The sequence below is a fragment of the Aptenodytes patagonicus genome, chromosome 1 (assembly GCF_965638725.1).
Source record: "Aptenodytes patagonicus chromosome 1, bAptPat1.pri.cur, whole genome shotgun sequence".
NCBI lineage: Eukaryota > Metazoa > Chordata > Aves > Sphenisciformes > Spheniscidae > Aptenodytes > Aptenodytes patagonicus.
In genome coordinates this window covers 195,297,654-195,323,772 of record NC_134949.1, presented here as the reverse complement: position 1 = coordinate 195,323,772, position 26,119 = coordinate 195,297,654, and the positions used below count along the sequence as shown (strand labels likewise).

Genomic DNA, 26,119 nt, shown 5'->3' with positions numbered 1-26,119 from the left:
ATTAAAAACATTCAACTGTATTAAATCCACAATACTGTCTTTTAGTATTCCCCATCACACAAAGGAACAGAAACAATCAAGTATCTGAAATACAAAGACATTTCCTTTGCCTAAGAAAGGCAAAACATTATGATAATATCAAAAAGGAATCAGAAAACACATAACAAGACAATCATAAATATCTTGGCACATATGTTTAAGACGGGTAACTCCTCTCAAACTCTAGGCAATCTCGGAAACGATACACACAACATTAGAACTTACATGCTAGTATCTACGGAAATCAAAATCATAAGTGAAGAGAAAAGCAAAATATTTTTTTTTCTTGCTAAACTGTAGCCAGACACACTTAGAAAAACAATTGCACAAGGACACAAACAAAATAAAAAAGATTAGGTTAGAATTTTGAGGTCCTCATACTCTGCTGGTATTTACTTTTTCTGTAAAAACAGAGAATAGGGATTTTAAATCAGTAGTCAGCTGCATACTTTACATAAGATCACTATATAACATACATAGCTATATAACAAAATAGCTAATGCTACGTTATTACCTAAACACATAAAAGTGTGACCATGCAGAAATTACTGTAAAAATAACATACTTCCATAAGTATGTACTCTGAGTAGCAACCAAGTTCAGAATGAAATATATACACAGCTTCTTTGAATAAATTCTACATCACGAACTTTGTTCTTAAAACTGATCCTGAAAAGCTCCCATGACTACACTAGAAAGACCTCTAATTTTCAAATTATGAACATGAAAACGTGCCTTTTTTCTCCTACCTACAAGAAAATGAAAATCCAAATTTTAAGTCCATATGTCTGAAGTGTGTATATATGCGTACATAATTCTCTCACATGTCTATGGACATGTGCTTGCACACCTCTGCAAATGACAGAATACAATGCACAATGACTGAGGCAGTTCTTTATCCAAGTACATGCTTGTTTGAGAAACTGCTTTATGCAAAACTCTGGTAAGCAGTAATTTCAAAAGCCAGTATAATTTGAAATATTTTGCCTGCACATAATTATGAAACTAAAAACAAATGTGTTTTTATGTGAATAGTTACCCCAAGGAATAGTCTGTTAAGGAAATACATTCTCATGGCTTAACTGTGGTTTTATCTGGCAAATAAGTACCCTACCTCCCCTACAGAGGCTTAGCGAGGCCTGTACTTGAGTAAGAGATATATATACACACACACACAAATCAAACAAGGATAAAAAGTAACTGTGATCTATAAATTAAATTTTCCTCAAAGTCTTACAAATAAATATGAAGCACATATATTGGTCAGATAGTCTCACCAAAACAGGGAAGACTGATCCAGTAACCTTCAGAAATTTTGACTCAACTAGCCCTTGCAAAGTAACCTTTCACTATAATAAAAAAACCAAGCACAAACAGGCCAATTAATTTATTCTGAAATGAAAATTAGCATTCTGGGAAATATGATTACACAACGACTCTTGCCATTTGCTAAAAGTACGTGATACTGTAAATCATTGGTCAGAGAAATATTGGGGCTATGGTATCCCACATAAGCCTATTTGTATTTATTTTGTTAACTGGAAATATGAATATCAAAGATGAACTAATTATCTCATTCACTTGACGCAATCGTTTGGAAAGTTACTGTTTGGTATTAAAAACTGTTTTTTCAAGTTTCACTGCCAAGTAACATAGGCCATTTAGAACAAAATTGACAAAAGCAAGGTAATCATTCATTCATTTTCATAAACTTTCCTTTATTCGATAATCATTCTGAATTACAGATCCACTTTCTTGTGCAACTAAAAAAGAAAGCAGAGTACTTAAAGACCCCCCTTTTCAAGGACTTACACCTCAGAATTTGTTTTTCTGCAAAAAGAGGTGGGCTCAATCTTCTTTTCCTTTCATTTTTTGTCAATGTCAGAGAGAGGCCATTAGGTATTTGCATCAAGACTCAACTTTTCTGTGAATTAACTAGTTTCATTACTGTAAAATGGAGGTTAAAGCAAAAGAGGGGAGGAGCAAATTTCCAACAGGTGTCTTGAGATTTAGCCTTGCCATCTTACTCTCCTTTCACATACAGTACAGATGTATTAATTGTGCCATTCCAAGTTAACTACTGAAACACTATGCAAAACAACAGATTCAGGCTATGTAACTTACAAATATTGTTCCAAATTAGTAAACTGCAGTAAACATGGCTAACTATGGGTGTATTTGTAGTTCAGTGTCTACATAGCAGTTTTATGAAAGACCAAGAGCCAAAGCTTGGGGTTTGTTTTTTTTTTTTTTTTTTAAAAGCTGTCTAAAAAACTACCTATTACCACAGTGGAAATCCAGTGGAAAGTCCCTAAAAACATTTCATATTGTGCTGGTTTTGGCTGGGGTGGAGTTAATTTTCTTCATAGTAGCTAGTATGGGGCTATGGTTTGGACTTGTGCTGGAAACAGTGTTGATAACACAGGGATGTTTTAGTCACTGCTGAGCAGTGCTTACACAGAGCCAAGGCCTTTTCTGCTCCTCACACCACCCCACCAGCAAGTAGGCTGGGGGTGCACAAGAAGTTGTGAGCGGACACAGCCGGGACAGCTGACCCCAACTGACCAAAGGGATATTCCACACCATATGACGTCACGCTCAGCATATAAATCTGGGGGAAGAAGAAGGAAGGGGGACACGTTTGGAGTGATGGCGTTTGTCTTCCCAAGTAACCGTTCCGCGTGATGGAGCCCTGCTTTCCTCGAGATGGCTGGACACCTGCCTGCCGATGGGAAGGAGGGAATGAATTCCTTGTTTTGCTTTGCTTGCGCGCATGGCTTTTGCTTTACCTATTAACCTGTCTTTATCTCAACCCACGAGTTTTCTCACTTTTACTCTTCCGATTCTCTCCCCCATCCCTTCAGTGGGGAGTGAGCGAGGGGCTGTGTGGTGCTTAGTTGCCGGCTGGGGTTAAACCACGACACAGATGATGCAGTGAAATGATATTATTCAAACATTGACTTCCTGCAGTTAATTTACTGCCAGGTATACTGATTGACAAATATTTTGAATGAAAATTAAGGAACATTGAGCAATCCCCCAAGGAAAATACTTACATGCTACTGAACTGTATAAATGCAGTATAGTAGGATATAAACTAAATTACTGTCCTCACTGTAGTTCCTTTTTCTTTAAAACTTACGGCTTACTATATTTATGAGGACAATACAAGAGACAGTTAAAGGATATTTGATCATAGCCATGTTCAAAACCATTCATTGCAGCTCAGACAGTAAAACCATAACTCTGCTACTCTTTTGCCAGTGGCCTAATATACCACAGTTATTCCTTGTTTCTAATCCTCTAGCCATAAAGGCTAACAGAAAGCATAAAAAAAATTTGCATTCTGAAGGCTAATATTATTGAAACATTATTTAGAAATCTGTCACTTCCCAACATACCTGCTGCCTGTTCCATTCCTCATCAACTTCTCTGGTTATAACATGAAGGTTCTCACTAGTTCAAATCTACCATCCAGAAAGTTTATAGCCTTTGATGGGTAAGTATTATGGGACTCAATAAAAAATTAGCAATACTGTTAAATGTTGCATTAATATTTTATGAGGTAGAAAACATATTGGTAACCACATTTCAGAATGGAAAATTCAATTAATGGAAGAGAGTTTTGTGAGCATTACATTCTAAGACATTACTTGATTAAATATGTTACTGCTCTTCAAGTTATATTATGTATATTATGTATACATGTATATGTATATTATGTATAATATGTATACATATTATGTATATTATGTACAATATAATAATAATGTACAAAAAAAGAAACAAAATCCCACATAACAATAGTGATACTGAATAGAACAGCCCTCTGTATTTCATTACCTAAACCATTTTACGCTAATATATGACCAAATCATAAAAGTAGTCTGGTATCATCTTGCCACAGATGAGTTCTCCTGCAGATTTTAGTCTGATTAAATTCAGAAAATGAGTTTTAACTGTCTTGCTTTTAACAGCTACAGTTTCTGGCGATTTGCTAAAGAAACTAAAGAGAAGAAACCTAAGGAAATGAGCATTTGACCTCTATCATATACTCTGTTCCCCTAACTGGCAGGAGGGGAGGAGAACTTTCACATATTAAAACCATATATAATGAAGTTACATAGTAGTGACACCGCATACAATGAAAATATATTGCGGTTGATATAAATATCAGAAGACAATTTTCTAACATTCAGATACTGGAATATAAGAACAAATTCTTCTAATATTTTATTATTTACATTACTGCTGATATGGCGCTACAGTTTCCCCAAGATAATTCTTACTTTCAGACTAAAACCAAGGCATAACATGCAAGACCATACACACTAGCTAGTAAGCAAGAATAACTCTTTCAACAGCTATAATTGCAAAGTCACATTGTATACTGACATCTATACTACTATACTCACAGTGATACAGATGTACTGAAACTCATTTTGAACTAACCAAACTCAGATGGTGACAGCAGGCTAAATACAGCAGCAGTGACAGGAGAGTTTGCCAAGAAAATAGGTTGAATAAACCTATGCTGAGGTTTATGCAGATAAAAGAAGACAGTAAGCTATCTTCCACTGCTATAACTACAGTACATCCCTCGTTAAAAGGAAGTTTGAGGCAGTGTATCCGAATTACATTTTTGTATCAAACTTCTGCATGCATTACGAGGTATTTTTGCTCTACAAGTCACCAAGAGTTAAGTCCCATAAAGTATCATTTGTTTTAGAAATGCAGAAAATCCTACATGCATCAGTCAGAAGAGGTTTTGCCAATAACTTCAGTATGCCTACCATTCACCCCACCTGCATTTGCACACCAAATTGGAAAAAAAAAAAAAAGACAACTTATTTTGCTTTGCTTGTGCACACAGCTTTTGCTTTACCTATTAAACTGTCTTTAACTCAACTCACAAGTTTTCACACTTTTACCCTTCCGATTCTCTCCCCCATCCCACTGGGGAGGAGTGAGTGAGCAGCTGCGTGGCGCTTAGCTGCCTACTGGGGTTAACCCAGAACAAGTAAGTAAAATTTACAGCCATACCACTTAAACAGTTTAGGAATTTTAAACACAGGCATTCCACAGCTGCCATGAGAACTTAAAGAAAAAAAATACACTAATCTCAACGCAAACAAATCTGCCTCCTAATATTCTTACTAAGCATTTCAGTTTTGAGGGCTACAAGTTCCTCATGAATGTCTTTCAAATGAAGAACCACCAATGTACCCAGAATAGGGTTTAAAACGATAACCAAGACCACCACATTCTCTTCTGAAGTGTGGTAAAAGCACTTCCAAAATGCTTTAACCTAAGTCCTTCCTCCAGTATTCCCTACACAGACTAACAATGAGAGTCTGCATTTGGCAATAGATGCAAAGTATGTCAGAATTTATGTCAATACACAACTGGAGCAAAACTCTGCAAGTAGGTTTATGGGTAAATATGTCAGCAGACAAAAAGTATCCGAGTAGTAAATTTTGCATAGATGCAAAGCAAGGTTGTAAACAGAATTTAATCACCTCAGGTATTCTTTCACCAAGAAAATGTTGGGAATCCACAACAGGAGGAATACCTCACACCTGTTCCACACAAACAGTGGTCTGGTGAAGTTCAGCTACCCTGTTCAAAATCTCGTCTTGAAGCTACAGAAAAAGGGCTATGAAAGACATAAAATAGAAAAGCTTTGATTTAAAGAGGAAAAGATGCTGAAAAGGAGGCCTCCAGATGACCTACTACACTATGCTTGCAAAACAAAATCTTGGGAGTTCAAGATACTTGGGAATGCCTCAGCTAAATGAAACATGCTTCAGCTGGCAAAAACAGGTTAAACAGGTTCATACTTGACCTTGCTTTGCACAGGTGGTTGGGCCAGATGACCTCCAGGGGTCCCTTCCAACCCAAGTTATGCTACCATCCCCTAAAATTTAGATACAAAGTTAGAATAAGCCTGCAAGCTTTTATTAAATTAACTGCATATTTTAACTAACACTTGCATTTTGATTTACAAACAAATATCCTGTTTGAAGAAGCTGTTTTTGTGAAGTTGTAATTAGATCTTAACCAAAAGTTTCCAAAGGGAAAAGTTACTTCTAAAATCAAATGCCAGTTGAACCAAAATTATCACAAGTGAGAGAAAAACACAGATAAGAGATCCAAAAGAACTGAACAACACAGCTTTGCCATCCAAGAAAAGCAATTGAAAGGGTATACTTTGGAAAGATCACAAAGTGATCTGAAGTGGAACCTATACTGCAATCATTTAGAATACTGAAAATGGTATAGGTAAAAACCCAAACCACCTACTGTACTGAGCAATGTTTCTTTGTTACTTCCAAAACAGGTTAAAGTAGCTTTTAGTCAAGAGATTTGAAAAGTCAAGAATAAGTCAATTAAGCATATTCTAGTATAAAAATTTAATATAGAATGACCATCAGCATCTTTCATTTTTAAATTTCAGTATGTTCTGAAATTTGCTATTAAAAACTTGCCTAATTTATGGACAGTTATCAACACCTCTTTCACAAGTTCTTTAAAACTGTTTACTAAAAGCTGTCATTAGCTCATCATCTATCTATGTCCCTTTTCCAAGTCATCACTGCCTGAAACAGAAGCTTAGACAAGACTACCAACAAGACACCCCTTATGAGGGGAAAAGGCCAACATAAGACTGTTGGAAAAACAAAGGAGTACACATGTTGCAGCACAAACATACACTACTTAGAAGTTCTTGCAAAATAAAATCTAAGCAGAGTCCAGCATAAAGCTGGAGAAGGAAGGGAAGACAAAATATGGAAGAAGAGAAGAGGGGGAAAAAGCAGGAAAGGGAATTCTCTTGAGTTCTAGGCAGGGGCCACATGTTAGCATGGTTTCTCTGTGAAACACCCAATACATTATAGTCTTGTATGAACCTTTGGAGTACAGTTGCTGAGGTACTGCCAGAGCTAAAATTTAGAACAAAGACTTGAAAGTGTGGAAGGAGTAAATGAGTCTTTTCTCCCTTTTCATCTACATTTTCCTTTTCTCCAGTTCACTCAACCTTTCTTTTCATTCATTAAAAAAATACTTATTTAGTTAAAATGTCTGAAAAATGTTTAGGTGCAGCTGTCATATTCTACTAAATACTGGCATCGGCATTTAACCCAAAGTTTGTGCTGTAATAAGCCAAGCCAGCTTTCATCACCAATACGCTTTTCTGCCATAGATGCTTGGATCCTTTTCTGTTTGTTCCCAAGCCTTACTGAACTAATCCCCCAACTCTATTTTTATTGCCTTAGGTATGGTCACCTGGACATCAATACCACCAATTCACCTTAAATAGTAAGACTGCTTAGCATGCAATTCCTTTTATGTCACTGACACTTCTAAAGATGGTCTTTATGTACTGGCTGTAGCACCAGTACATAAAAAAATCTGACGTCATCTGCATTCCACCAAGGGTGGAGGCAGACAAACACTTTCTCAAAATGAGTTCCCAAGAAATCCACATTTCATAAAACCAAAACATCCTGTTTCTATAAACAGAATTGTCAAGCAATCCATTCTAGAATGGATACTCAAGGAGGAATTCTTAATTAAAAAGCAACTTTTCCAGTATTTGATTTAAAACCTTCTTCAACATTAGAAATAACCTTCACTTTTATGTCCCTAATTCATATAGCAAAACACCAAAGGAGACATAAGTGTAAAATTATTGCAAGGGAAAAAAAATACTTCGATATCTTTAAAAAAACAGCGTCAGAAGCTAAAACTTGTACACTACTGAAACAACTCATATTCTACAATCTCATATGACTATAATGTCTACTAGAAGAGCCCTTTTGATTTGTTCATACCAGAACAGTCATTTTGATTTGGTTGTAGAGTGTTAATCCGACATCTACTCAGAGAAACTGAAAAATATCCTCAAGAAAGTTATTAAGCATATTGCATCAGAAAATTTTTACATGTATTTCTTCACAACCCAACATCAGTCAAGATTTTCTAGACTTTCCCCCCTAGAATACAAAGCCATTGCTGATAAAATCTGCAAGTGAATGATGTTAATGGTGCTATAAGTAACAGCAAGACCAAGTTATAGATACCTGAGGGCCAGGAGCACATGGTAAGTTAGACACAATTGAGCTCATATTTAACCCTGTCATATGAAAACTTAAAAATACAACATGGAAGAATACAATCATAGTCTTGGGAAGTGATAGCATAAGCTTGGAGTGATGACAATCACAAGCTCCCACCAACTCTAATGACTATCATGGAAGTTGGGTGCATTAACAGTAATTATTGATAAATAAGCTGAACACACATTACCCCACTGACAGTATTTGCAAAACACCTCACAAATTGTTATGTCCAGTTGTTGAGTTAATAATTAAGTGAAAGACAATAAAAAGGTTAAAGCACCCAAAAACCTACAAGGTTTCACAAAATTACAAGATTTGGGATCTGAAATCCTGTTTCACAGCAGAACACCAAAGGTTTGTCTGTTTAGGACTGACTCACAAGCCCTTACAATATTCACTACAGCAATGTAAGATATTAGCAGCCTCAACTCTGTCCCCCCACTCCTCTGTTGGCAGTTACCTTCCCTAGAACAGGGGCAGCAGGTGGAATCATGTGCCAGCTCCTCAACACCACAATTCAGAGCCTGTCCTGTTAGTTTAAATCTACCTTCATCGCCATTTAGTCTTGTCATCCTAGTTAGATGGGCAGTACCTTTCAGTAGGAAGCTAGATGGACAACTGCAGTAGCATCTTAAATTAGAGTAACAGGAATTACCCCTCATTAATCAAAGCTCTTCATTTATTAAAGACAAAGGTAAAAATTAATTTAGAAACAACTGCAGAAGAGTGAATGTCTGATATAGTGGATTAGCTGATCTAGTAGTTAAAGAAGAAAGAACAAATGAGCAGAAGTTGAAGCTAAAACACAAAATAGTGTGTGTAATTTCTTTTATTTATTTCCAAAGGAAATATTAATCATACTATTATCACTGGCGTACTTTAAAATCAAGACAGTACATATAAGCCACAAAAATAGATACAAAGACTCAATCAGGGAAATTTATGGCTAGTATTAGGCAGAGGGTCAAACCGTATCAATACAAAAGTCTATTTTAGTATTAAGATGTAAAAATTATTCCATGTTTCAATAAGTATAGTCCACTGGCCCCAGAATGAAAACAGCAGCATGAAATAAGGTGAGATAAAGAATGACAGAAGTAACTAAATATTCTTGAAGTATTAGAGAAATTCCTCTAAAAGACAGCAGCTTCTGTTAATAAAGCAAAAAACCTTAACAGCTTATTGCTCTCCACCATTTTCTTTTTTGTAACACTGCTTCCCATGGATTTAATTACACTATTCCACAGGAAAGACATATAGTAGTTATGCTCACATAACCTTAATTTAATAACTTAATCATAATAATTACCAATAAAGTAATATATTTCTCCCTATGTCCTGACTTTTTTCACACATCTTGATTGGCCTATCCTCAGGCTATACATATTTCATGCATCAAGGAAGGATTTAGAAACATGTGAAAAAGAACTGTAACATGCATAAAGTAGAGCAGATGAAACATTTTTCTTTTATATAATGCATTTAATATATTTAATACACAATGACATAATGTAAATGCACTAAGACTGAGCACAAAAGATACCTGTTTTTTTTCCCAAGCTGAATCAATTATAAGCAGAATACCTTCTAACCGCAAATATTTTTATTTTTTTTTTATGATGAGAACATTGAAAAATAAGATTGTTTTTTTAGAGACAAGGAAGGAAAATTTTTAGAGACAGTCTAATTCCCTCAAATACTGTTAACCAAGAAGGTGATTTATCTCCAATAAGTACCATATCCAAAAGAATTTTTAAAAATAGCAAATATTCTATAAAACTATTTGGCTAGAGGTTGTAAGCAAGAAATGTAAACAGCTTAAACTACTTAGCCATCAAAACATGAAACAAAAGATTCTGTTTTAGAGGGACAGCTGTATTTAGGAAAACTGGCAAGGTTTCTGATTAGTCCAGGTAAGCAAAATTCAACCTTTCTTCAGACTGAGCATAGGTATCCTACAGAAGCTGATCTGGAATGATTCTTTTTCATAAATGGTTTAGAAGAAAAGCATTTGTATTTTAGAAACAGCAATTTTGGAGATAGACAGGTCTCAAGCATTAGCACTGAAAAAAAATTAATAGTCTTTGCAGAGTTGTTCACTAGTCTGACCATCTCAAATTTGTGTGATCACAAAGTTGATCAGAACTCATTTTATTTTGACTGTATTTCCAGACTACTGTGTTAACAAAGCCATACACTGCAAATTTAGAACACAAAAAACCAAAACTGGTTTCTCGGGAGATTTTAGAATCAGTGTTTTATGGATGTTTATGAGCTATGTCTAGAGCAACACTGATTCTTATGCAAAATTTGTCCATGCTGATTTCACTCACAAAAAAAAAGAATATAATTGTATTTTTATACAAGTTCTAGTCAAAAAAGCTTTGCTTTCCTGCAGCACCATGCATTATTCCCTCTTGTTCCAATAAAAAATTTAGAGAAAAAGCTAACAGATTTGGGAGGGATGTAAAGGGAAGCAATATGCAGCCTTTTCACGTCTTCTCCTTTTCAGACCTTTTACCGGTGTAAGATTTTTCAGATTTAAATAGTTAGCCTCTCATTATTCTCCTGACTATTCCAAACTCCTAGTTATGTAATCATCCAAACTATTAAGAAATCATTCAGAAGCCTACATTTATTATAAGCACACATTCACATATAGTAACTGGTGTACTTGTTTCTTGGGGAGGGGAGCAGTGTTTGGTCTGTTTGGGGTTTTTTTCACTTTTAAAGGTAAATCCTGCTATACTGGATAGAAGCATAAGGAAACTTCACAGACTCGTTGTATTCCCCACATGTATAGTCTCAACTGCAACACTCATGCTTCACTATTCCCATAGCAATACCACGATTTCTTTCCTCATTTTTGAGCCTTTCCCTGTAGAGGCTAAACCTTGCACTCATTCTTAGTCCCCTTTAACGAGTACTTGTAGAAAAGCCTCTTTTTTTTTCAGGCTACCATTGTTTCATAGATAAACATGGCTTAAATTTTTCTGATAAACTGGATGTTGGAAGGATCACATGGCCACACCTCCCACAGCTTAACATTTAAGTGCATAACTAAAATGCTTCAGTGAGACTACCAATTACTGCAGTTATGTTACTACCGCATAGAACTGTTCAACACCAAACAGAGCTATAAGATTCCAGAAGCCATTTTTAGCCTTGGGCACTAGGCCAAAAATAACCTTTTCAGTTCTCTAGGAAGCCAAACGTACAAAGATATAAAAACTGACAGAGGGAGTTCAGTGCTTCTTGCCAAAATACTGATTTTTTTGTAAAGTTAATACTCTTCCATATTACCTGATTCTTAACTGATTGCAAATCTATAGTGATATTCTTTTAGAGACTATTTCTGAATCGTACTACCATGCTTCTGTGCCAGATGCTACTATAAAGTGAGCTCTTCATTTCTGCATTGTGTTAATACATTTAAAATCACTTCCAGGACTTAAAACCATAATGAAAAGCTTCGAGGTTTGTGTCTTTACTACTACCCCAACATCTTCTAGAACAAAGCTTCAATTCAAATGCCTCAACATCCATTCTTCCCGGTATCTTACGCTGTCTTGATTGAGATATAAAAATAAAAGCCAGAGAACCAGAGCTGGATTCCTTTCACAGTTTTGTCCTTGATCTGTTCTGAGATCTGGATTAAGCCATTCAAAATTCCTGTTCCTCAGTTTTTCCAATCTGTAAAACCAGGGATAACCTGCATCATTATCGAACAATGAAATAACTCACTGAGAAGAGCAAGGTTTGCAAGGTAATTTTTAACAGAAACATAGAACGAGGTCTATGCCAAGACCAACTAAAACTAGAAATCAGCTCTTAAAGTCATTATATTAACACTCAATATAATTACATAAAAGGCTTCTAAATTAATCAAAATACAAGAAATCCAAAAGACTTTCTCTACCCTTAGAAGTTCCTGATCGGTTGGCTGAATGTCGAAGTTACATACAGCACACTTTAACATAGCAGTAATAGCTGCAAAACCATGATACAAAAGAATATACCAAGAGAGTGGCTGTCTTACCTCTAAATTTCCTTACAAAAATTTTAGCAAATTGAAGTTATTGGATATTTTATATTAGCTCATCTTTTCATTCAAATCATAAGATCCATACCACTTGCACCAAAGATTTTCTTTGAAGAGCTTGCCATAGATCACCTTCACTTTTCATGTTGAATTTGAATAAGCACATGGGGAAAAAAAGAGGGCAGTTCCAAAGAAGAAATGTGCCAATTTTTTAAAGAAAAACAAGCGATTTCAGACTCAGCAGCCTCTTTCACCCCCCCAAAAGACCTCAGAAAAACACTGGATGAAACTACACATTGTCAAACTAACATGATAGTTTTCGATCAAATCTGAAAGTTCAGATGATGAATGGAAACATCCATTATAATACAGCTGTAATTCAGTAAAGCACTCTATTAGTTTCTGCACATTTTGACTAAGAAACTACATCATCTGCTCATGAGAGATTAAAAAAAAATTATCAAGAACTACACACAATGACAAAGTATGTTGATGTTGTATACAAACTAGGTACCCGTATGATAGATCTCAAAATAAGGCAAAGTATGGAAACATAAAACATTCTAGATGGGCACCACAAACAAATTCTTGGTCATACATCTTTCTTCAAAAACATTACTAAGTAGGGGAAAATATTACCTCTGGTAAAACTTGCAAGTGGCAGGACACGTGTGAGTGAAAAAAAAACCAAGTCACTAACACAAAGCAACCTGAACTGGCTGGTAAACGAAACAGAGGCAAAAAGTAGGCATTCAGCCAGACTGAAATTCAAATCTTAGAACAGGGATCACAGGCAAAACTTACCGAGCAGGGAAACAACATTGTACATAGTGGAAGGCAAAAAGACAGCTTTCTTGAACTGGGATGAACTCAAAATAAAAAAAATTAAAAATAAACCCTAGCAACGCAACACACAACAAGCACAGGAAACCTGGGTTTAAGTTTCTCCCCTTAACCAGTCACAGCTGCTGTTTAATAACCAGGGCATCTTCCTCCCACCCCCCCAACTGCTGAGAAGGCTCCTTTCATCTTTGACCAGAAATCTTCATCACTGTCTCTATTTTTTAATTATGTAACATATGACACTATGTTCTTCCTCCTTCCCCAACAAATAAACGGACAGCTTTGTTGTTACTACACTTGCCTTAAAAAGACTGAATTGAATAAATTCAGCTAGGCCTCACTATTCTCAAAATACAGTAATATAACAATGGCAATGGTACGATCTATCAAGTATTCAATAGTTTTACCCCCCTATTTCTCCTGTCACTAAATGTATAAACAGTTAAAAGTTCAAACAGTTAAAAAAAAAAAGTCTTAAGAATAATTTCACTTACCATGATAGCAATTTCACTATCTTTAAATTCTGACACAAGGGTCTTACTATACACGAACTGTTGTATTTGTATTTTGGTTATCTTGCCTTACTTCCTGTAAGCCTCATCCAAGGGTGTGTTCTGCTCCACTTCTTTCCTTGGATTAATCTCTGATTCAATTTTCTTTTCCTACCCCATTTCTTGCCCATTTTCCAAAACTTCTTCATCAGTTTCAGCGAGCACCAATTTATCTTTGCACACACAGTTTTTGAACCTGTTTCTTTCTGTTCACCAAATAACAGATCCAACTTGTCATTCATGTTTTTCTCTTCATATTTAAATGTGGAGGGTTTTTATTTCCTATCTGATTTTTTCACTTTTATTTTTTTGCCTGTCTAATGTAGTGCTACAAAGGAGTGATGCCACTGCAAATAATGCAACCAAAGATGCAGACTTCAGATGTTAAAAAAACCTGACATGTCTGTATACACATGATAAATCAAAGTGAAATTGTCATTTGTAGTTACTTTGCTACTTTTGAACCATACTACTTTATATTATAATCGACAGTATAAAGAAATCAAGGCGCATGCCATGTTTAAATATACTTTCAGGATTTTTTTTTCTGAATTTAGTTTAATTCAAAAAATTATTTACCTTAAATCCTCCACCCACTTATTAATGCCAGCTGTCCCAGCAGTGTCTCCTTCTACCAGAAAGAAGTATTTATAGGGCCGTATCAGTAGAAAACACTAACTAGTTTATATAGTTAAATCCAAAACCTAGAAATTAAATCTGTTGCCAATCTTGCATTTTACAGCACTGCAGTTTTGGAAGGAAATAAAAGTTCTGTTTTTAAAGCAGGTGTTTCAAGTCTACCTTGATACTGGCAACACCCACTTCAAAAAGGAAGGATTATCAAGAAAAGTGCAGGAACAATTGTAGGGAGACAAAACATTTATAATCTTTACATTTGCAATTTATATATGCAAGCAGTCGGTGTATTTCAGTAAATTAATCTATTGAAAAACAGAAAAAGTAACAGACAAAAAGTACCTTCCAACATATTTCCTATTTGTTCAGTACAAATAATTCCCTCCATTCTACAAAGAGTTATTTCCAAACCAAGAAAAAGAAAACCATCTGTACAAGTTCACATCCTCCAGACTCAATATTACAATTACTGCAACTCGCACGAAGGAATAAAATCACCCAGCTACAGAAAACCAACATAAAAACCTTATCCATTCAGCAGCACAGGTCACTTAACATAGTGCTCAGCTGTTTTGCTCTTGTTCTGCTTCACATAAAGATCAATTCAAGAACTCTATCTTCATATTCAAAACCTCCAGCTACTTCCAGTGACTTCTCTAACCATACCTAGAAGAGCTACCTCACATTGGCATCATGAAATTATCACCTAGCTTTTAACTAAGGGAGTCAGAATTCCCACAAGCTCAGCTGAACATGAAACATCTCATGCAGCTTCAAAAGTGAGTGCAAACCTCAGGCTCCAAATTAAATGCAAAACTAACCCTCATATGGTTCTGCCAAGATCATTGTCTCACTCACAAGTTTTGACCTTTTTTTTTTTCTTTAAAAATATTTCTCCTACTGACTGGGATAGAAGGACGAAAGACTGTTATTGTTATTTCTATTTTTAAATAGTTAGGAGGTTTACAGATATTATGGTGTTCTGCACCATACAAGGAAAGAAAGGGATAAAAAGGCAAGCTGGCCTGCAAGACCAGGAAAGGGGAAAGAGACTGGGGAGAAGCTTAGAATTTTTGAACTGAACTCCTCCCACAAGGACGCATCTACCTACAAATTTAGCAGAAAGTAATTATTCCTCCAGAAGCTTAACTCCTCAGTACCTTTCCAAAGAACTACTCTGATGTGTGTATTATACCTTGCAAAATATGGTCAGTAGAGAGCAGTCAGAAGTCAGGAGACATAACACCCATTTCTACTTTTGACAGTGTGAATACAGTGATAACATTTCTGGCTCTTTCAGTTTTACACATGGGAGAACAATAAATGGGTATGCTATTTTCATAATTCTGGTCTCAACAGAACACGTTAAGGTGTTCTGAAACCCTCTGTGGTTTCAGAAGTGCTATTTAAATTATTTAAATCATATTGACTTTAATTGTGAATTAGGGATCTAACCAGCTTCAGAATGTTCTAACAGAATGTTCACAAATCTAGTAGATGCTTACTACCAGAGCTAGCAAGAACACGGCAAGCAGAATGAACAGTCTGTGGCCTGGGGAAGTTATTCATCCTTCCTAGAATGGTCATTCTGATATGCAAAACATCAGTCCCTCCGTCTTGGTTGCTCTTGCAACTCTGTAAGCAGCAAAAATGTCACTGGCTTTTCCTTCTGCAGGCAAATGGATTCAACAGTTAATCTTTTAAAGTATGAATTTTAAACTATTATTTGTAGCATAAAGCCTGTGTCATGTATATTAGAGTCAAATAATTTTCTCCATGTTTATCTAATTCTCTGTTCACAAAATTCTAATCATCATTATTAATGTAACTGCTCAAGAAATCCAGGTTTCCTCAGTTTTATAGGTATCAGAAAAGTATCCCAAGCCATTACACTCAACCAAGAATATACAGCTCACCCCCCTGCTTATAATCCTTTCCCTTCTTTCACTTCCACCACTTCATATATTTTCACTCAGTACTTCATAAATTTTCACTCATTTTGTATGACACTTCTGCCTGTAAATAGTATCTTCTTCCTATCTATTTTCTTATTCAAACCTATATTACATTGGCATTTGCCCCCTTCCTCTTCCAAGTCACAGTTCTACTGGGCAAATAGTCATTCTACTTTGTCATAGCCAATTCTACCCTGGTCTCTTCCCCTCACAAAAGTATTTAGTGTTTTCAAAACCCTATGAATAGTGTCTGTATTAAGATTCACACTGTCTCTCCTGTTTTACAGATGTCTAAACCAAGATGTCTTTTGTGCTGAGGACACAAAAGAAACAGACCGGGGGAAGGAAGAAAAGGAGGCTCACAAACCATGTAGGGATATTTGGCTTCTACCTCCCACAAGGCCTGTGACCACATGCGAGTGGATCTTCAAAAACCAAGTTGTTCAGCTAGAAGCATTTGAAAAGGAATCTGTAGCACCTTTACTACCATAACAGCACTTTTGAAGTTCCAAGTCAGTCTTTTCCAAGGCAGATGGGCCAAGGGCACACAAAATGACAACATTTCTACAAAGGCAATCAGTTTTCATCCATTTACATGCACAGCATGGCCAAACACAGCTTTGGCAATTCTAGGTAGAGCTGTTTAAAAAACAGCCACCGTAAATTGGAAGTTAACTTTAAGGGTAAAGGTTCAATAAACAGCTGAGCCTACTCCTGCTGAAATTGAGAGGTTTCACCCTCTCTCCTATCATGTGATTTCTAGGCTGTCATCCCTTCTACCTCTTAGCCCTTGCACTAGTTTTGAAGCTTCTCTACAAACAAAGCAAGCTAACCAAAGAAGAAACAAAAAACCCACTACACTGGGGAAAAAGATGGACACACACACACACACACACAGAGTCAGTGATAGAAAGCCATTAATCTGCTCAAGCCACATTCTGAAACAGTAACCAGGCAATTGAGTACTCCTAATTTGTTTCATGCAACAAAAGGCACTCTTAGCTAATTCACTTTATTTTGTGCTGAGAAGAGCCTAACAGCACCTGCAAAGTCACTGACCGCATTTCAGCTATGGGGGCAAAAATCTCCAGACAAAAGAGGTAACTTTCAAAAGCACAACTGACTAGACTCTATATAGCAGAACTAACAGACTCTTTTCAATAGGAGTCAATAGCCTTGATGTTTATAAGATCCACAAGCAAGGACATACTCAGACTTGGGGAAGAAAAAGAAAAAAAAAGGACCAAAGGGCTTCAAAGGCTATTCTACAGTTATAAGTTGCTAAGCACGTCTATGCTTCTAAAAAATTAATTTAGTTTGATAAAGCTCTTTCACAAAGCATTGCTTATCAGAAAAAAAGAAACTTGAATATGTTAATACAGAGATGTCCAGACAGACCACATTATGAAGTTACACTCTGAAATTGCATTTATACTGTTGGATACATAATAATGAATACAAAATGGATTTATCTTTATTTTTTAGCCTTGATATGAAAACACATTATATAGTAATCTCAAAAAGAGTTACAACCCATAAGTTTTGGCTGCAGGGTAATCATCAATTCATTTGTGAGAATAAACAAACATACTTCCTCTTCTCTCCCTGTCCTAATACACTTAGGGTATTATTTGTGTAAAAGACAGAATAAGTAAGGTTAGAAATCTTCAGATAAACACAGGAAGATTGTAGGAAGGGACTACTGAACATAAAGAAGAAACAGAGTTTTATTCTTTTTTTCAGCTTTATAATTAAAGATGTTATTTTTATTGATATGAGTTTGGATAAAATGAGCCAAACGAAAGGTTCTCAAGAAGCCTCATCCAAAAAACCCACAATGTAATCAAAATATGAATTCAAGATGATTAATTACAACCTATTCAAAGCAGTAATTATCAGAGAGAATTCTTAGAGGGAGAGGGGCATATCAAATCTTTTTTCCCCTAGTGACCAAATAATAACCAAATTTTAAAGAAGAATCTGTCTGGCAGTCATTTTTGGTTCATGAAAATGTGCAGTAGCACAAGCAAACTAGTCTGTATCTGTGATGTCCTTCCCAGTGCAACCTGCATTTATAATAAGTGGAACCAACTGCACATCTACTGCTATAATTAGGAGAATTCTCAGAAGTAAAGGAAGATTTACATTAATAAAGGAGCTGGAGAAAATCAGTGAGAATTAAGTTATGGCAATCTAATACACAGTTGTTTATTTTTTAAAAAATGGTAAATAAGAATTATTTTTTTATTATCATTAGCAAAGAGGACTGAAAGGAATATATTTCACCTGAACCAGTATCAATCCCCAAAACAAGAAATAAATTTTTCAGAAAGACAAGCAGAAAGAACTTCAAACGGTTGGGTACAAACAAATGCATTCCTGGACTTAACTGCGATGGAAGACAACTTGTAACTTTGTTGTTGTTTTTTTTTTTTTCCTTTACATGATCCCACAGGAAGCACTTAAATGTCAAAATTCAAGCTAAAGTGCCCCAAAAATGAAAATTAAAACTCTACAGGTTTTCAGATAGTTGTTCAGGTGATACTGTGATTTTTGGACCATCTTGAAAACAAATCCGTAGTTATACAGTCCAAACAACTATTTCAAAGATGCTGCCAGGCTAAAGTGTCTTCAACACAGCATTGTCTGGAGAGCACAGTCCATTTATAAACTTTTTAAAAAACAGCAGGTAGAAGTTCTTCTGTCTAGTGAGCATTCTAAAGTACAAAAAATAAATACATATTCCTTCCAGAATTTCATACTGTCCAAACTAGCAATCAAATACTTCAATTTGTATTTCTTTTCAAACAGTCCAACACCTGACTAAAAAAAAAAAAAAATTTGCTTCTCTCCCACATCATCACAAGCAGCAGCAAGTAATCCTTCCTCATGTACCTAACCCACACAATAGAAATGGATGAAACAGGTATTAACCAGAAAAGGTTCAAAGGATCTGTCTTCAGAAATACAGCCAAAGCCTACAGAAAGAGGTTGAAGTGATACAGGCAGCCATGGGTACACATTTAAGTAACAGCTTTGGGGCTTTTTCTTCTTCTTTTATAAACTAACATGCTTCCAGCATTCCCAGTGGTTTTGAGGAATATAATTGCATACTATTACTTAAGAACTATGTGATTACTGTGCCACTGTCTTCTGCATAACCCAGCCTGTAATAAAAGTGATAAGAATAGCATTTATTATTTTTGAAAGGGTTTTTGCAATGCATCCACACTGATGTGGTTTAAAATATCTGACTAAACTCAAGATACTTTACATAGAGGTTTTATTTTCTTCTAACAGTGCTGCACACCATGCAAACTCCCTTCTGTGTGCAAAGATACTGCCTGAAAGTTCATCTAACCAGGTCACTCAGCTCTTGAGCAAAACTTTCAAAGACTGAGGAAGAAATGCCCTATCATGTCTCTATAAGCAAGATGTATTCAATTCAAAGAAAAGTCACAGAAGAAAGAGCATACCAAGAAGCTGCACAAATAGAAAGTGACAAGTATAGTTAAGCCTCTACAGTTACCATGGAATGTAACTGCAGTAAGAACTAGAAAAGTCAAGCAATTCAGTCCCAGCTAAAGGCAACCAAGCCTCGTCCCTTTTGTAAGTGTATCAATTGCTATATAAAATCTGATTTCTAACTTCAGGAAAAAAATAAATGAATGAACAGAGAATTTAAAGTTTATCACTTCTGTCTTCCTCAGACCTACTTAAAGCACTCAGAACTTTTCTAGGAAACAAGGTTGATAATATTTTATTTGAGAGTATCTGTAGACCATCATTTTCTCAATCCAAAAATACTGCCAGTATTTAATGCTAAAACAGTCAAGATTCAGACATGGTTTCAGTTTTCTGGAAATCCCCTGCTCCTCAGATATCTAAACTCAATCCCCCAGACTAGTCTTCTCTAAATCAATGACTGTCCTTATTTTTCAGTGAGATTGGCCCTCTTTAGCAAAAAAGCTTGAACAGTGAAAGGCTACCCCTACCCCAAACACCAAATTTTCAGGGCTTCAGAGACATGTCAGCACATCAAATCCAAAAGTAAAAATCATTCGTTGCAAGGACATATTCCAAGTAGTACAAGAAAGTACTGTTTTTATACTATGCACATTTATGGAGAGGAAGCGAGAGAGAAAATTCCCATCAAGAGTTTGCCCTGAGAGCTTCAGAAATCTGGGCTTAAGCCAAGCGTCTCTTCTGTTTATATATTCTACTTATGTAATGTAACAAGTGAAAAGGAACACAGATTTTTCGGAAATATATCAACATATGACTTAACTCACAAGGCAAACAATTCCCATTAAACAGTTACAACATGCTGTTACAAACAAAAATATAAAGTAACTACAGATTAACACATGGTTCTCCTAAAAGGGGACAATGAAAAAAGGGCTGCTGCTGTTACAAGATTGAAACATGGGCTGCTCTACACTGCTGTTTATACCAAATAAAAAGAGAATGAAAATCCCATTCTACATTTAATTTCATATTGAATGTCTTCTATGTAAACTCCAACAAAAACACATTAATGCTTGAAGGCAAAGACTACTTTTTTCCAGAGCTCTCCTCCAAACAGAAAACTTACTAGAATAAGTAAGCATGTAACAAGCATGTACTACCTATACATACAACACACAGCTCATGCTTGTGCAGAACATACTTACACAATATACAAATACTAACATGTAATCACTGCCAATCAAAGAAATTTTTTCCAGTACATAATTTTGTTTTCTAACAGTTTGGATCAGTATTAGGTCATACCAAACAAGCTAACTTTCCGGATTTCCAAACTACTTATCTCCTATCACGGCATGTCTTCATTAGACTACAACTTTAAAAAAGAAAAAAGATAAAACATCTTGCTTGGGGAGACAAGCTGACAGTCATACACTTCCACTATCACGCCTGATCCCTTTCACTATCACATCTATTGCTGAGTCAGTTAATTGTTAGCACGGCAATTCATGCTACCAATTCATGGTAGTTTCATTCATCAAGTTTCCTTCGTATTTCTCTTTTATTGATATGATGATATAGGTGTTCATACAGACCACTGTGAAATCCATTCAGCAACAGCAAACAAGTGACAGAGCTAAATAACAATTACATATAATGTCTACTACACGTCTGAGACATTACTCTGTTCCCTATAGCTGGGATAAATACATATATGCAGTAAGCACATAAGTCTCCACATACGGGAAGGCATAAATACCCTCATGTGCAGGAGTAGTTGAGAATTTAGGTTCATGTTATCACATGTTTGCATGTAGGTATAGCACCTGCTGTTTTGTGGGACAAGAACAAGTGACTACTTGTCTGCTTCTTTGCTGTTACAACACAACTATCTTCAGCAGGCAAATGGGGACACAAAAGGGCATGCGGAGGCGGTACACTAAAGATCTTAGGAATACACTAATATATTCTTCTAGTGCGGGTTTGTACTGTTCTACCTAGTGACACTGTGTAATGGATTAGGTTCCAACCCCCAGCACAAATAGGGGCAGGAAAACAGATAGGACCCTTTGTGGGGGTCTGCCCCCTTAGGTGAGAAACAAGTGTGCCTTTTTTCATGTTGGAAGGAGTGCGTGAGGGCAAGATAAATGCAGGCTGGATACACCTCCCTTCACCACTCCTGCCTGAAAGGTTGTCAGGCCTATCCCCTCTGCAGATTTATGTAATGATGGTGTCCCCCGCTGCAGAATACATACAGTGCCTGTGAAGATAAGAGATTCCTCTCCACATTTGCCTTGGAAGACTGCGTTGCATACAGAGCTGGAACTATGGCTACGTGACCATAAGGATACAAGGGTGGATGTCAACCCCAGTGCCAGACAAGTAGCATTTGTAAAAGGCAGCATGCTCCCTGGGGTAGCTACAGAGCAAAAGTGTTCCTATGGACATGTCTCTGCCTGTGGCGTGCAAATAGGTGAGATGTTCACCTAGGCACATGAGTGTCCTAATGTGGTTACATACAGACATGCATCCCCTCCATGCCAGGTGGGTCCATCTACAAGCAGAGGGATGGAAGGAGCAGGTATCCAACCTGGCACACATATGCATTCGTCACGCAACCGATTCAAAGGTAGGCTGGCTGCCACCTCAAACCTCAGTGGTCAGGGAAGGGTGGCACAGAAACGCACATTCCCCAGAGGGGGAAAAAGACAGGTGCAAGCAAGAATTCACTCACACACACACACTCCCCCAGTGTGCCACGGGAAAACCAGCTCTGCCTCATCAAATGGGGGGGGGAGGGCGTGTGTGGAGGGGTGTGTGCAGCTATCCAGCCATATGGGAGCGAACACCTACCTCATACAACAAGGCGGGGGGGGGGGGCCTGAAAATATAGAGGAGGGACAGGGCCCAAGCAGAGCTGGGATCAGGCTCGGTTTCCGTGTGGGGGACGGGTCCAGGAGAACGCGAAGCCTCATGTCACGGAGGTTGAGTGAAAGGGTAGGGAGTGGGTGTTCTCCTCACAGGGAGGTCGAGGGGCACTAGGATGCCTGAGGGGGCGGGCGGGGGGGGGGGGGAAGGTGGGTCCCCCGGCGATTAAACCTTCCCCCCACCCCCCCGCCCCCTCAGGCAGATACCGGCGCCGGCCGCCCTCTCCTCTCCGCGCCCCCGGTTCCTCGCCTGGCCTCACCTGCCCGCACCGTATCGGAGAGGTCGTGGCTGAGGGTGGCGGCGCTGCGCGGGAACTCCTTCAGCTTCCTGCCGCTCAGGTTGAGCCCCCCGGAGTGCGCTGCCTCCTCCAACGCCCGCTCCAGACCGCGGTTCAGCGGCGCCTGCAAACCCAGCGACCCGCCGCCGCCGCCCACCCCGGCCGTTGCCGCCGCCAGGGCAGCGGCGGGGAAGGGCTGCGACTCGCCTCCCAGCGTCGCCATCTTTCCCCTCGCCCGCCTCGCCGCTGGGGGTACACGAGAGGGCCGCCGAACCTGCCTCCCTCTCTCCCTTCCTCCTCCTCCTCCCGCTCGCTGTGGTGGCGGTGCCGCCGCCGTGAAGGGGAGGGGGAGAGGCAACGGAGGCGAACCGCCCGGGCGAGGCGCGCCCACTGCGCATGCTCCGCTTCACTACCGCTCCCTCCCCCCTCTCACCTCCCCGACACAGCTCCCGCGGGCGTTGCGCGGGGCGGGGCACTGCGGCGCCACCTAGCGGCGGCGCGCGGCGCGCCCCCGGCCTTGCGCTGCTGCTGCTGCTGCTGCTGCTGCTGCTGCTGCTGCTGCTGCTGCTGCTGCTGCTGCTGCTGCTGCTGCTGCTGCTGCAAGTGCGACTGCAACTGCAACTGCAACTGCAACTGCAAATGCAACTGCAAATGCAACCGCATGCAAGTGCAAAAGGAGGGGTGAGCTCTCCCTTGTTTTTTGTCACGGCATCCCCACCGCCTTCCCTTTTAAAGGCTAGCCCGGGAGGTCTGCCCGCCACCTGCTTTGGCCCCTTCTCCCAGCATCCACTGAAGTCGTTCACCACGCTAACTATGCTGGCAGGCTCAGGGGCTGGATATGAAGCAATTTGTGGTTGGGTGGCATGAAACCACCACGCACGCATGCAGGCAAGCATGCATGTGCTCAGGCGGCGGGCCTAATTTGAAAATTAAAAGCTGCAGTGGCTCTTGCCACTGAGCTAGGCCCTGGGGAGCATCTGCCCTGCAGAAGGCTTTTCTGTGACTTGCTTCTCCCGCAGGGGCTGGTTTGCACATATGCATAGCCCCCAGGGCCCAGCCTGCCAAAGAGAGACCCTCGAAGGTGTGATTTGTAGTGACAAACCGAGCACAGGAATCATGATCAGTTCGGTTTTCAATGGAATAACCTTTCTGAGGGGGTGAGGGTGTTGGTTTTGGTTTATTTCCCCCTCCCTTTCTGCAGCTTTGCAAAGCTGAGCCCAGGAGTGGGAGAGGAGCAAGGCCTCATTTCCACTGGGTTTACAGAGTTCAAAGCTAAAAAAGGACTTGGACGTCATTACCCATGACCTGTATTTTACAGTCTGTTACATTTCACTCAGTTACCCTGTGTTGTGATCAATGGCTGACATTAAACCAAAGCCTTCCCGGCTCCAGGAAGTTCACCACTGAGCGCTACAGGGACAAGGAAGACAGAATTGCCACAAGGAAATAACTCAGTTTCTGAAAAACAGGAGAGATCATAGTGAGTTTAGCAGTCACAACAAGAAACAGCACTGGTTAAAAGGGAGAAAGGGTGTTAAAGGTAGGTCTTTTCACATAACACCATCATAATATCCATTAAAAACTTGTTCTTTATAATTAAGATACACTCTCAGTATCAGCATTTTTCATAGTAGTTTTATGTACATTGCATCACTGCAGAAGTGTTGCAGGCAGCACAGCAGCATTTTTAAAGAGGCTGCCTTACATTAAGGAAAGAGCTGTAAGGTTATATGGGTAGGAGGGGAATTTACTGTAAGTACATTTATACTGCACCTAAATTATAGGCCCTGAGCTTAAACTCCAGTCCAAACTCCCCTTACATCTACAATTGCCAGTTCTTCATGTTTGATTCAGAGATCTTGGGTTTCGGCATGACAAATTCAGTGTCCTACCAGTTTGAGAAAATTTTGGGTGTACCAGAGAGCGATTCTTGACACCGTTCCTTGGAACAGCCCCTAGCTGAAGAGGAAATCAACAGTTACCACATCAACAGTTGTGTCCAGATATCACATTACTTTTGACAAAGCTTGTTGGTGGGGTTTTAAGATAGTTTTTCCCACAGATTTCCACTAGTCACAGCATGCTTTGGATTTGTTAATGTCCTGGTTTTGGCTTAATTCCAGCTTGCGTACAATCTTTGCATTGCTGCTGGAAAACATAAAGAAACAGATGAATAGCTACATCTTCTCAGCAATTTAAAGAAAAGTGTTGATGAACAGTAGTTCAAGTTGAGTAAACTGTGAATAAGAGCAACTGCTAGGCTTCCCCTATAATGGACATTTTTTTAAATGCAAGTTTAATGAACTAGGTATTACATTCTTTTATACTTAGAGAAGTCTGAAATATCATAGGTTTTATAACAGTAAATGACTTTGCACAGGAGATTTCCTGTGTATTAAATTATCCAACATCATGGAACTTTATTTTGAAACTAGTAATATAGAACTAAACATTCAGACAGCATATCTGCAGAAATCATCTTCTAGCATCAGCTCTTTACAGTCAGGTAGCAGGCCTGTCTTTTGGTGAGGTTTGGTAAGTTTTCTCACCAGTGGGACACCATGTTCCTTCCTCTCCCACTTCTGGTAAGACAAAATGATTTCTAGTGCTGATTTTGATAAAAACAAAAAGGTTTTTTTGCTCTTTGTTGTCTTCACACCAAACCGCTAATCCTGGGATTTGATTCACAGCACCTTGCATAAGGGAGGCTAGCAGCAATACCTTTCTCAGCCCCATTTGAAGGACAACTCAGCCTCCTTTGCAGGAGGCACCCAAGGTCCCAAGGAGCCATCAGGCTCCCCTGCACGCAGGCAGGCACCTCAGCTGCCCCGTTGGGCTCACAAGAAGGTCCTGTGGCTGACAGAGGCAGAGAAGTCAGCACAGCATTCCCCCTGAAGACACCCAACATCAGGACAGCTAGGATATAGAGAGGCTGGGGCTACGCTGGTACACGGTCTAGCAGGGGTTAAAGGTGTAGGTTCCCCCTTATAGCAATGCAAGGGCACACACCAATAATCAGGGAGAAAGTCTGTTTTAAACTGCTTTTTGATCTGAGCGGCTGAGGTGCAATGCAGGCATGACCTGTACTTATCAGATACTGTGTAGAAACTCCTGGAAGTAGCACTTTGAAGGCTGCTAATGTTAGCAAGATTGTGGAGGGGAAAAAAATATAGCACTGAAGCTGTATCGCCTTGACTCTCTCTCTTCTCTGCCTGAGTGCTGTGCCAGATCTAACTCCGTTCCTATAGATACAAAGGATC

At 38.6% G+C, this 26,119-nt stretch overlaps 1 protein-coding gene across 8 annotated transcripts in view; it reads right to left on the bottom strand.

Annotated features, from left to right (window-relative positions):
- The window catches only part of LRCH1 (leucine rich repeats and calponin homology domain containing 1), a 140,328-nt gene extending 117,109 nt beyond the window's left edge, over positions 1-23,219 (bottom strand). For all 8 annotated transcript variants that reach the window (XR_012997557.1, XR_012997558.1, XR_012997576.1 and 5 more), the window contains exon 1: positions 22,842-23,219. Coding sequence is in view for 4 of the 8 variants with exons in the window: in XM_076363766.1 (XP_076219881.1) it covers positions 22,842-23,082 (241 nt within the window). In the remaining 4 variants the exon portion in view is untranslated. The remainder of the gene's footprint in view (positions 1-22,841) is intronic.
- Between the last annotated feature and the right edge of the window lie 2,900 nt (positions 23,220-26,119).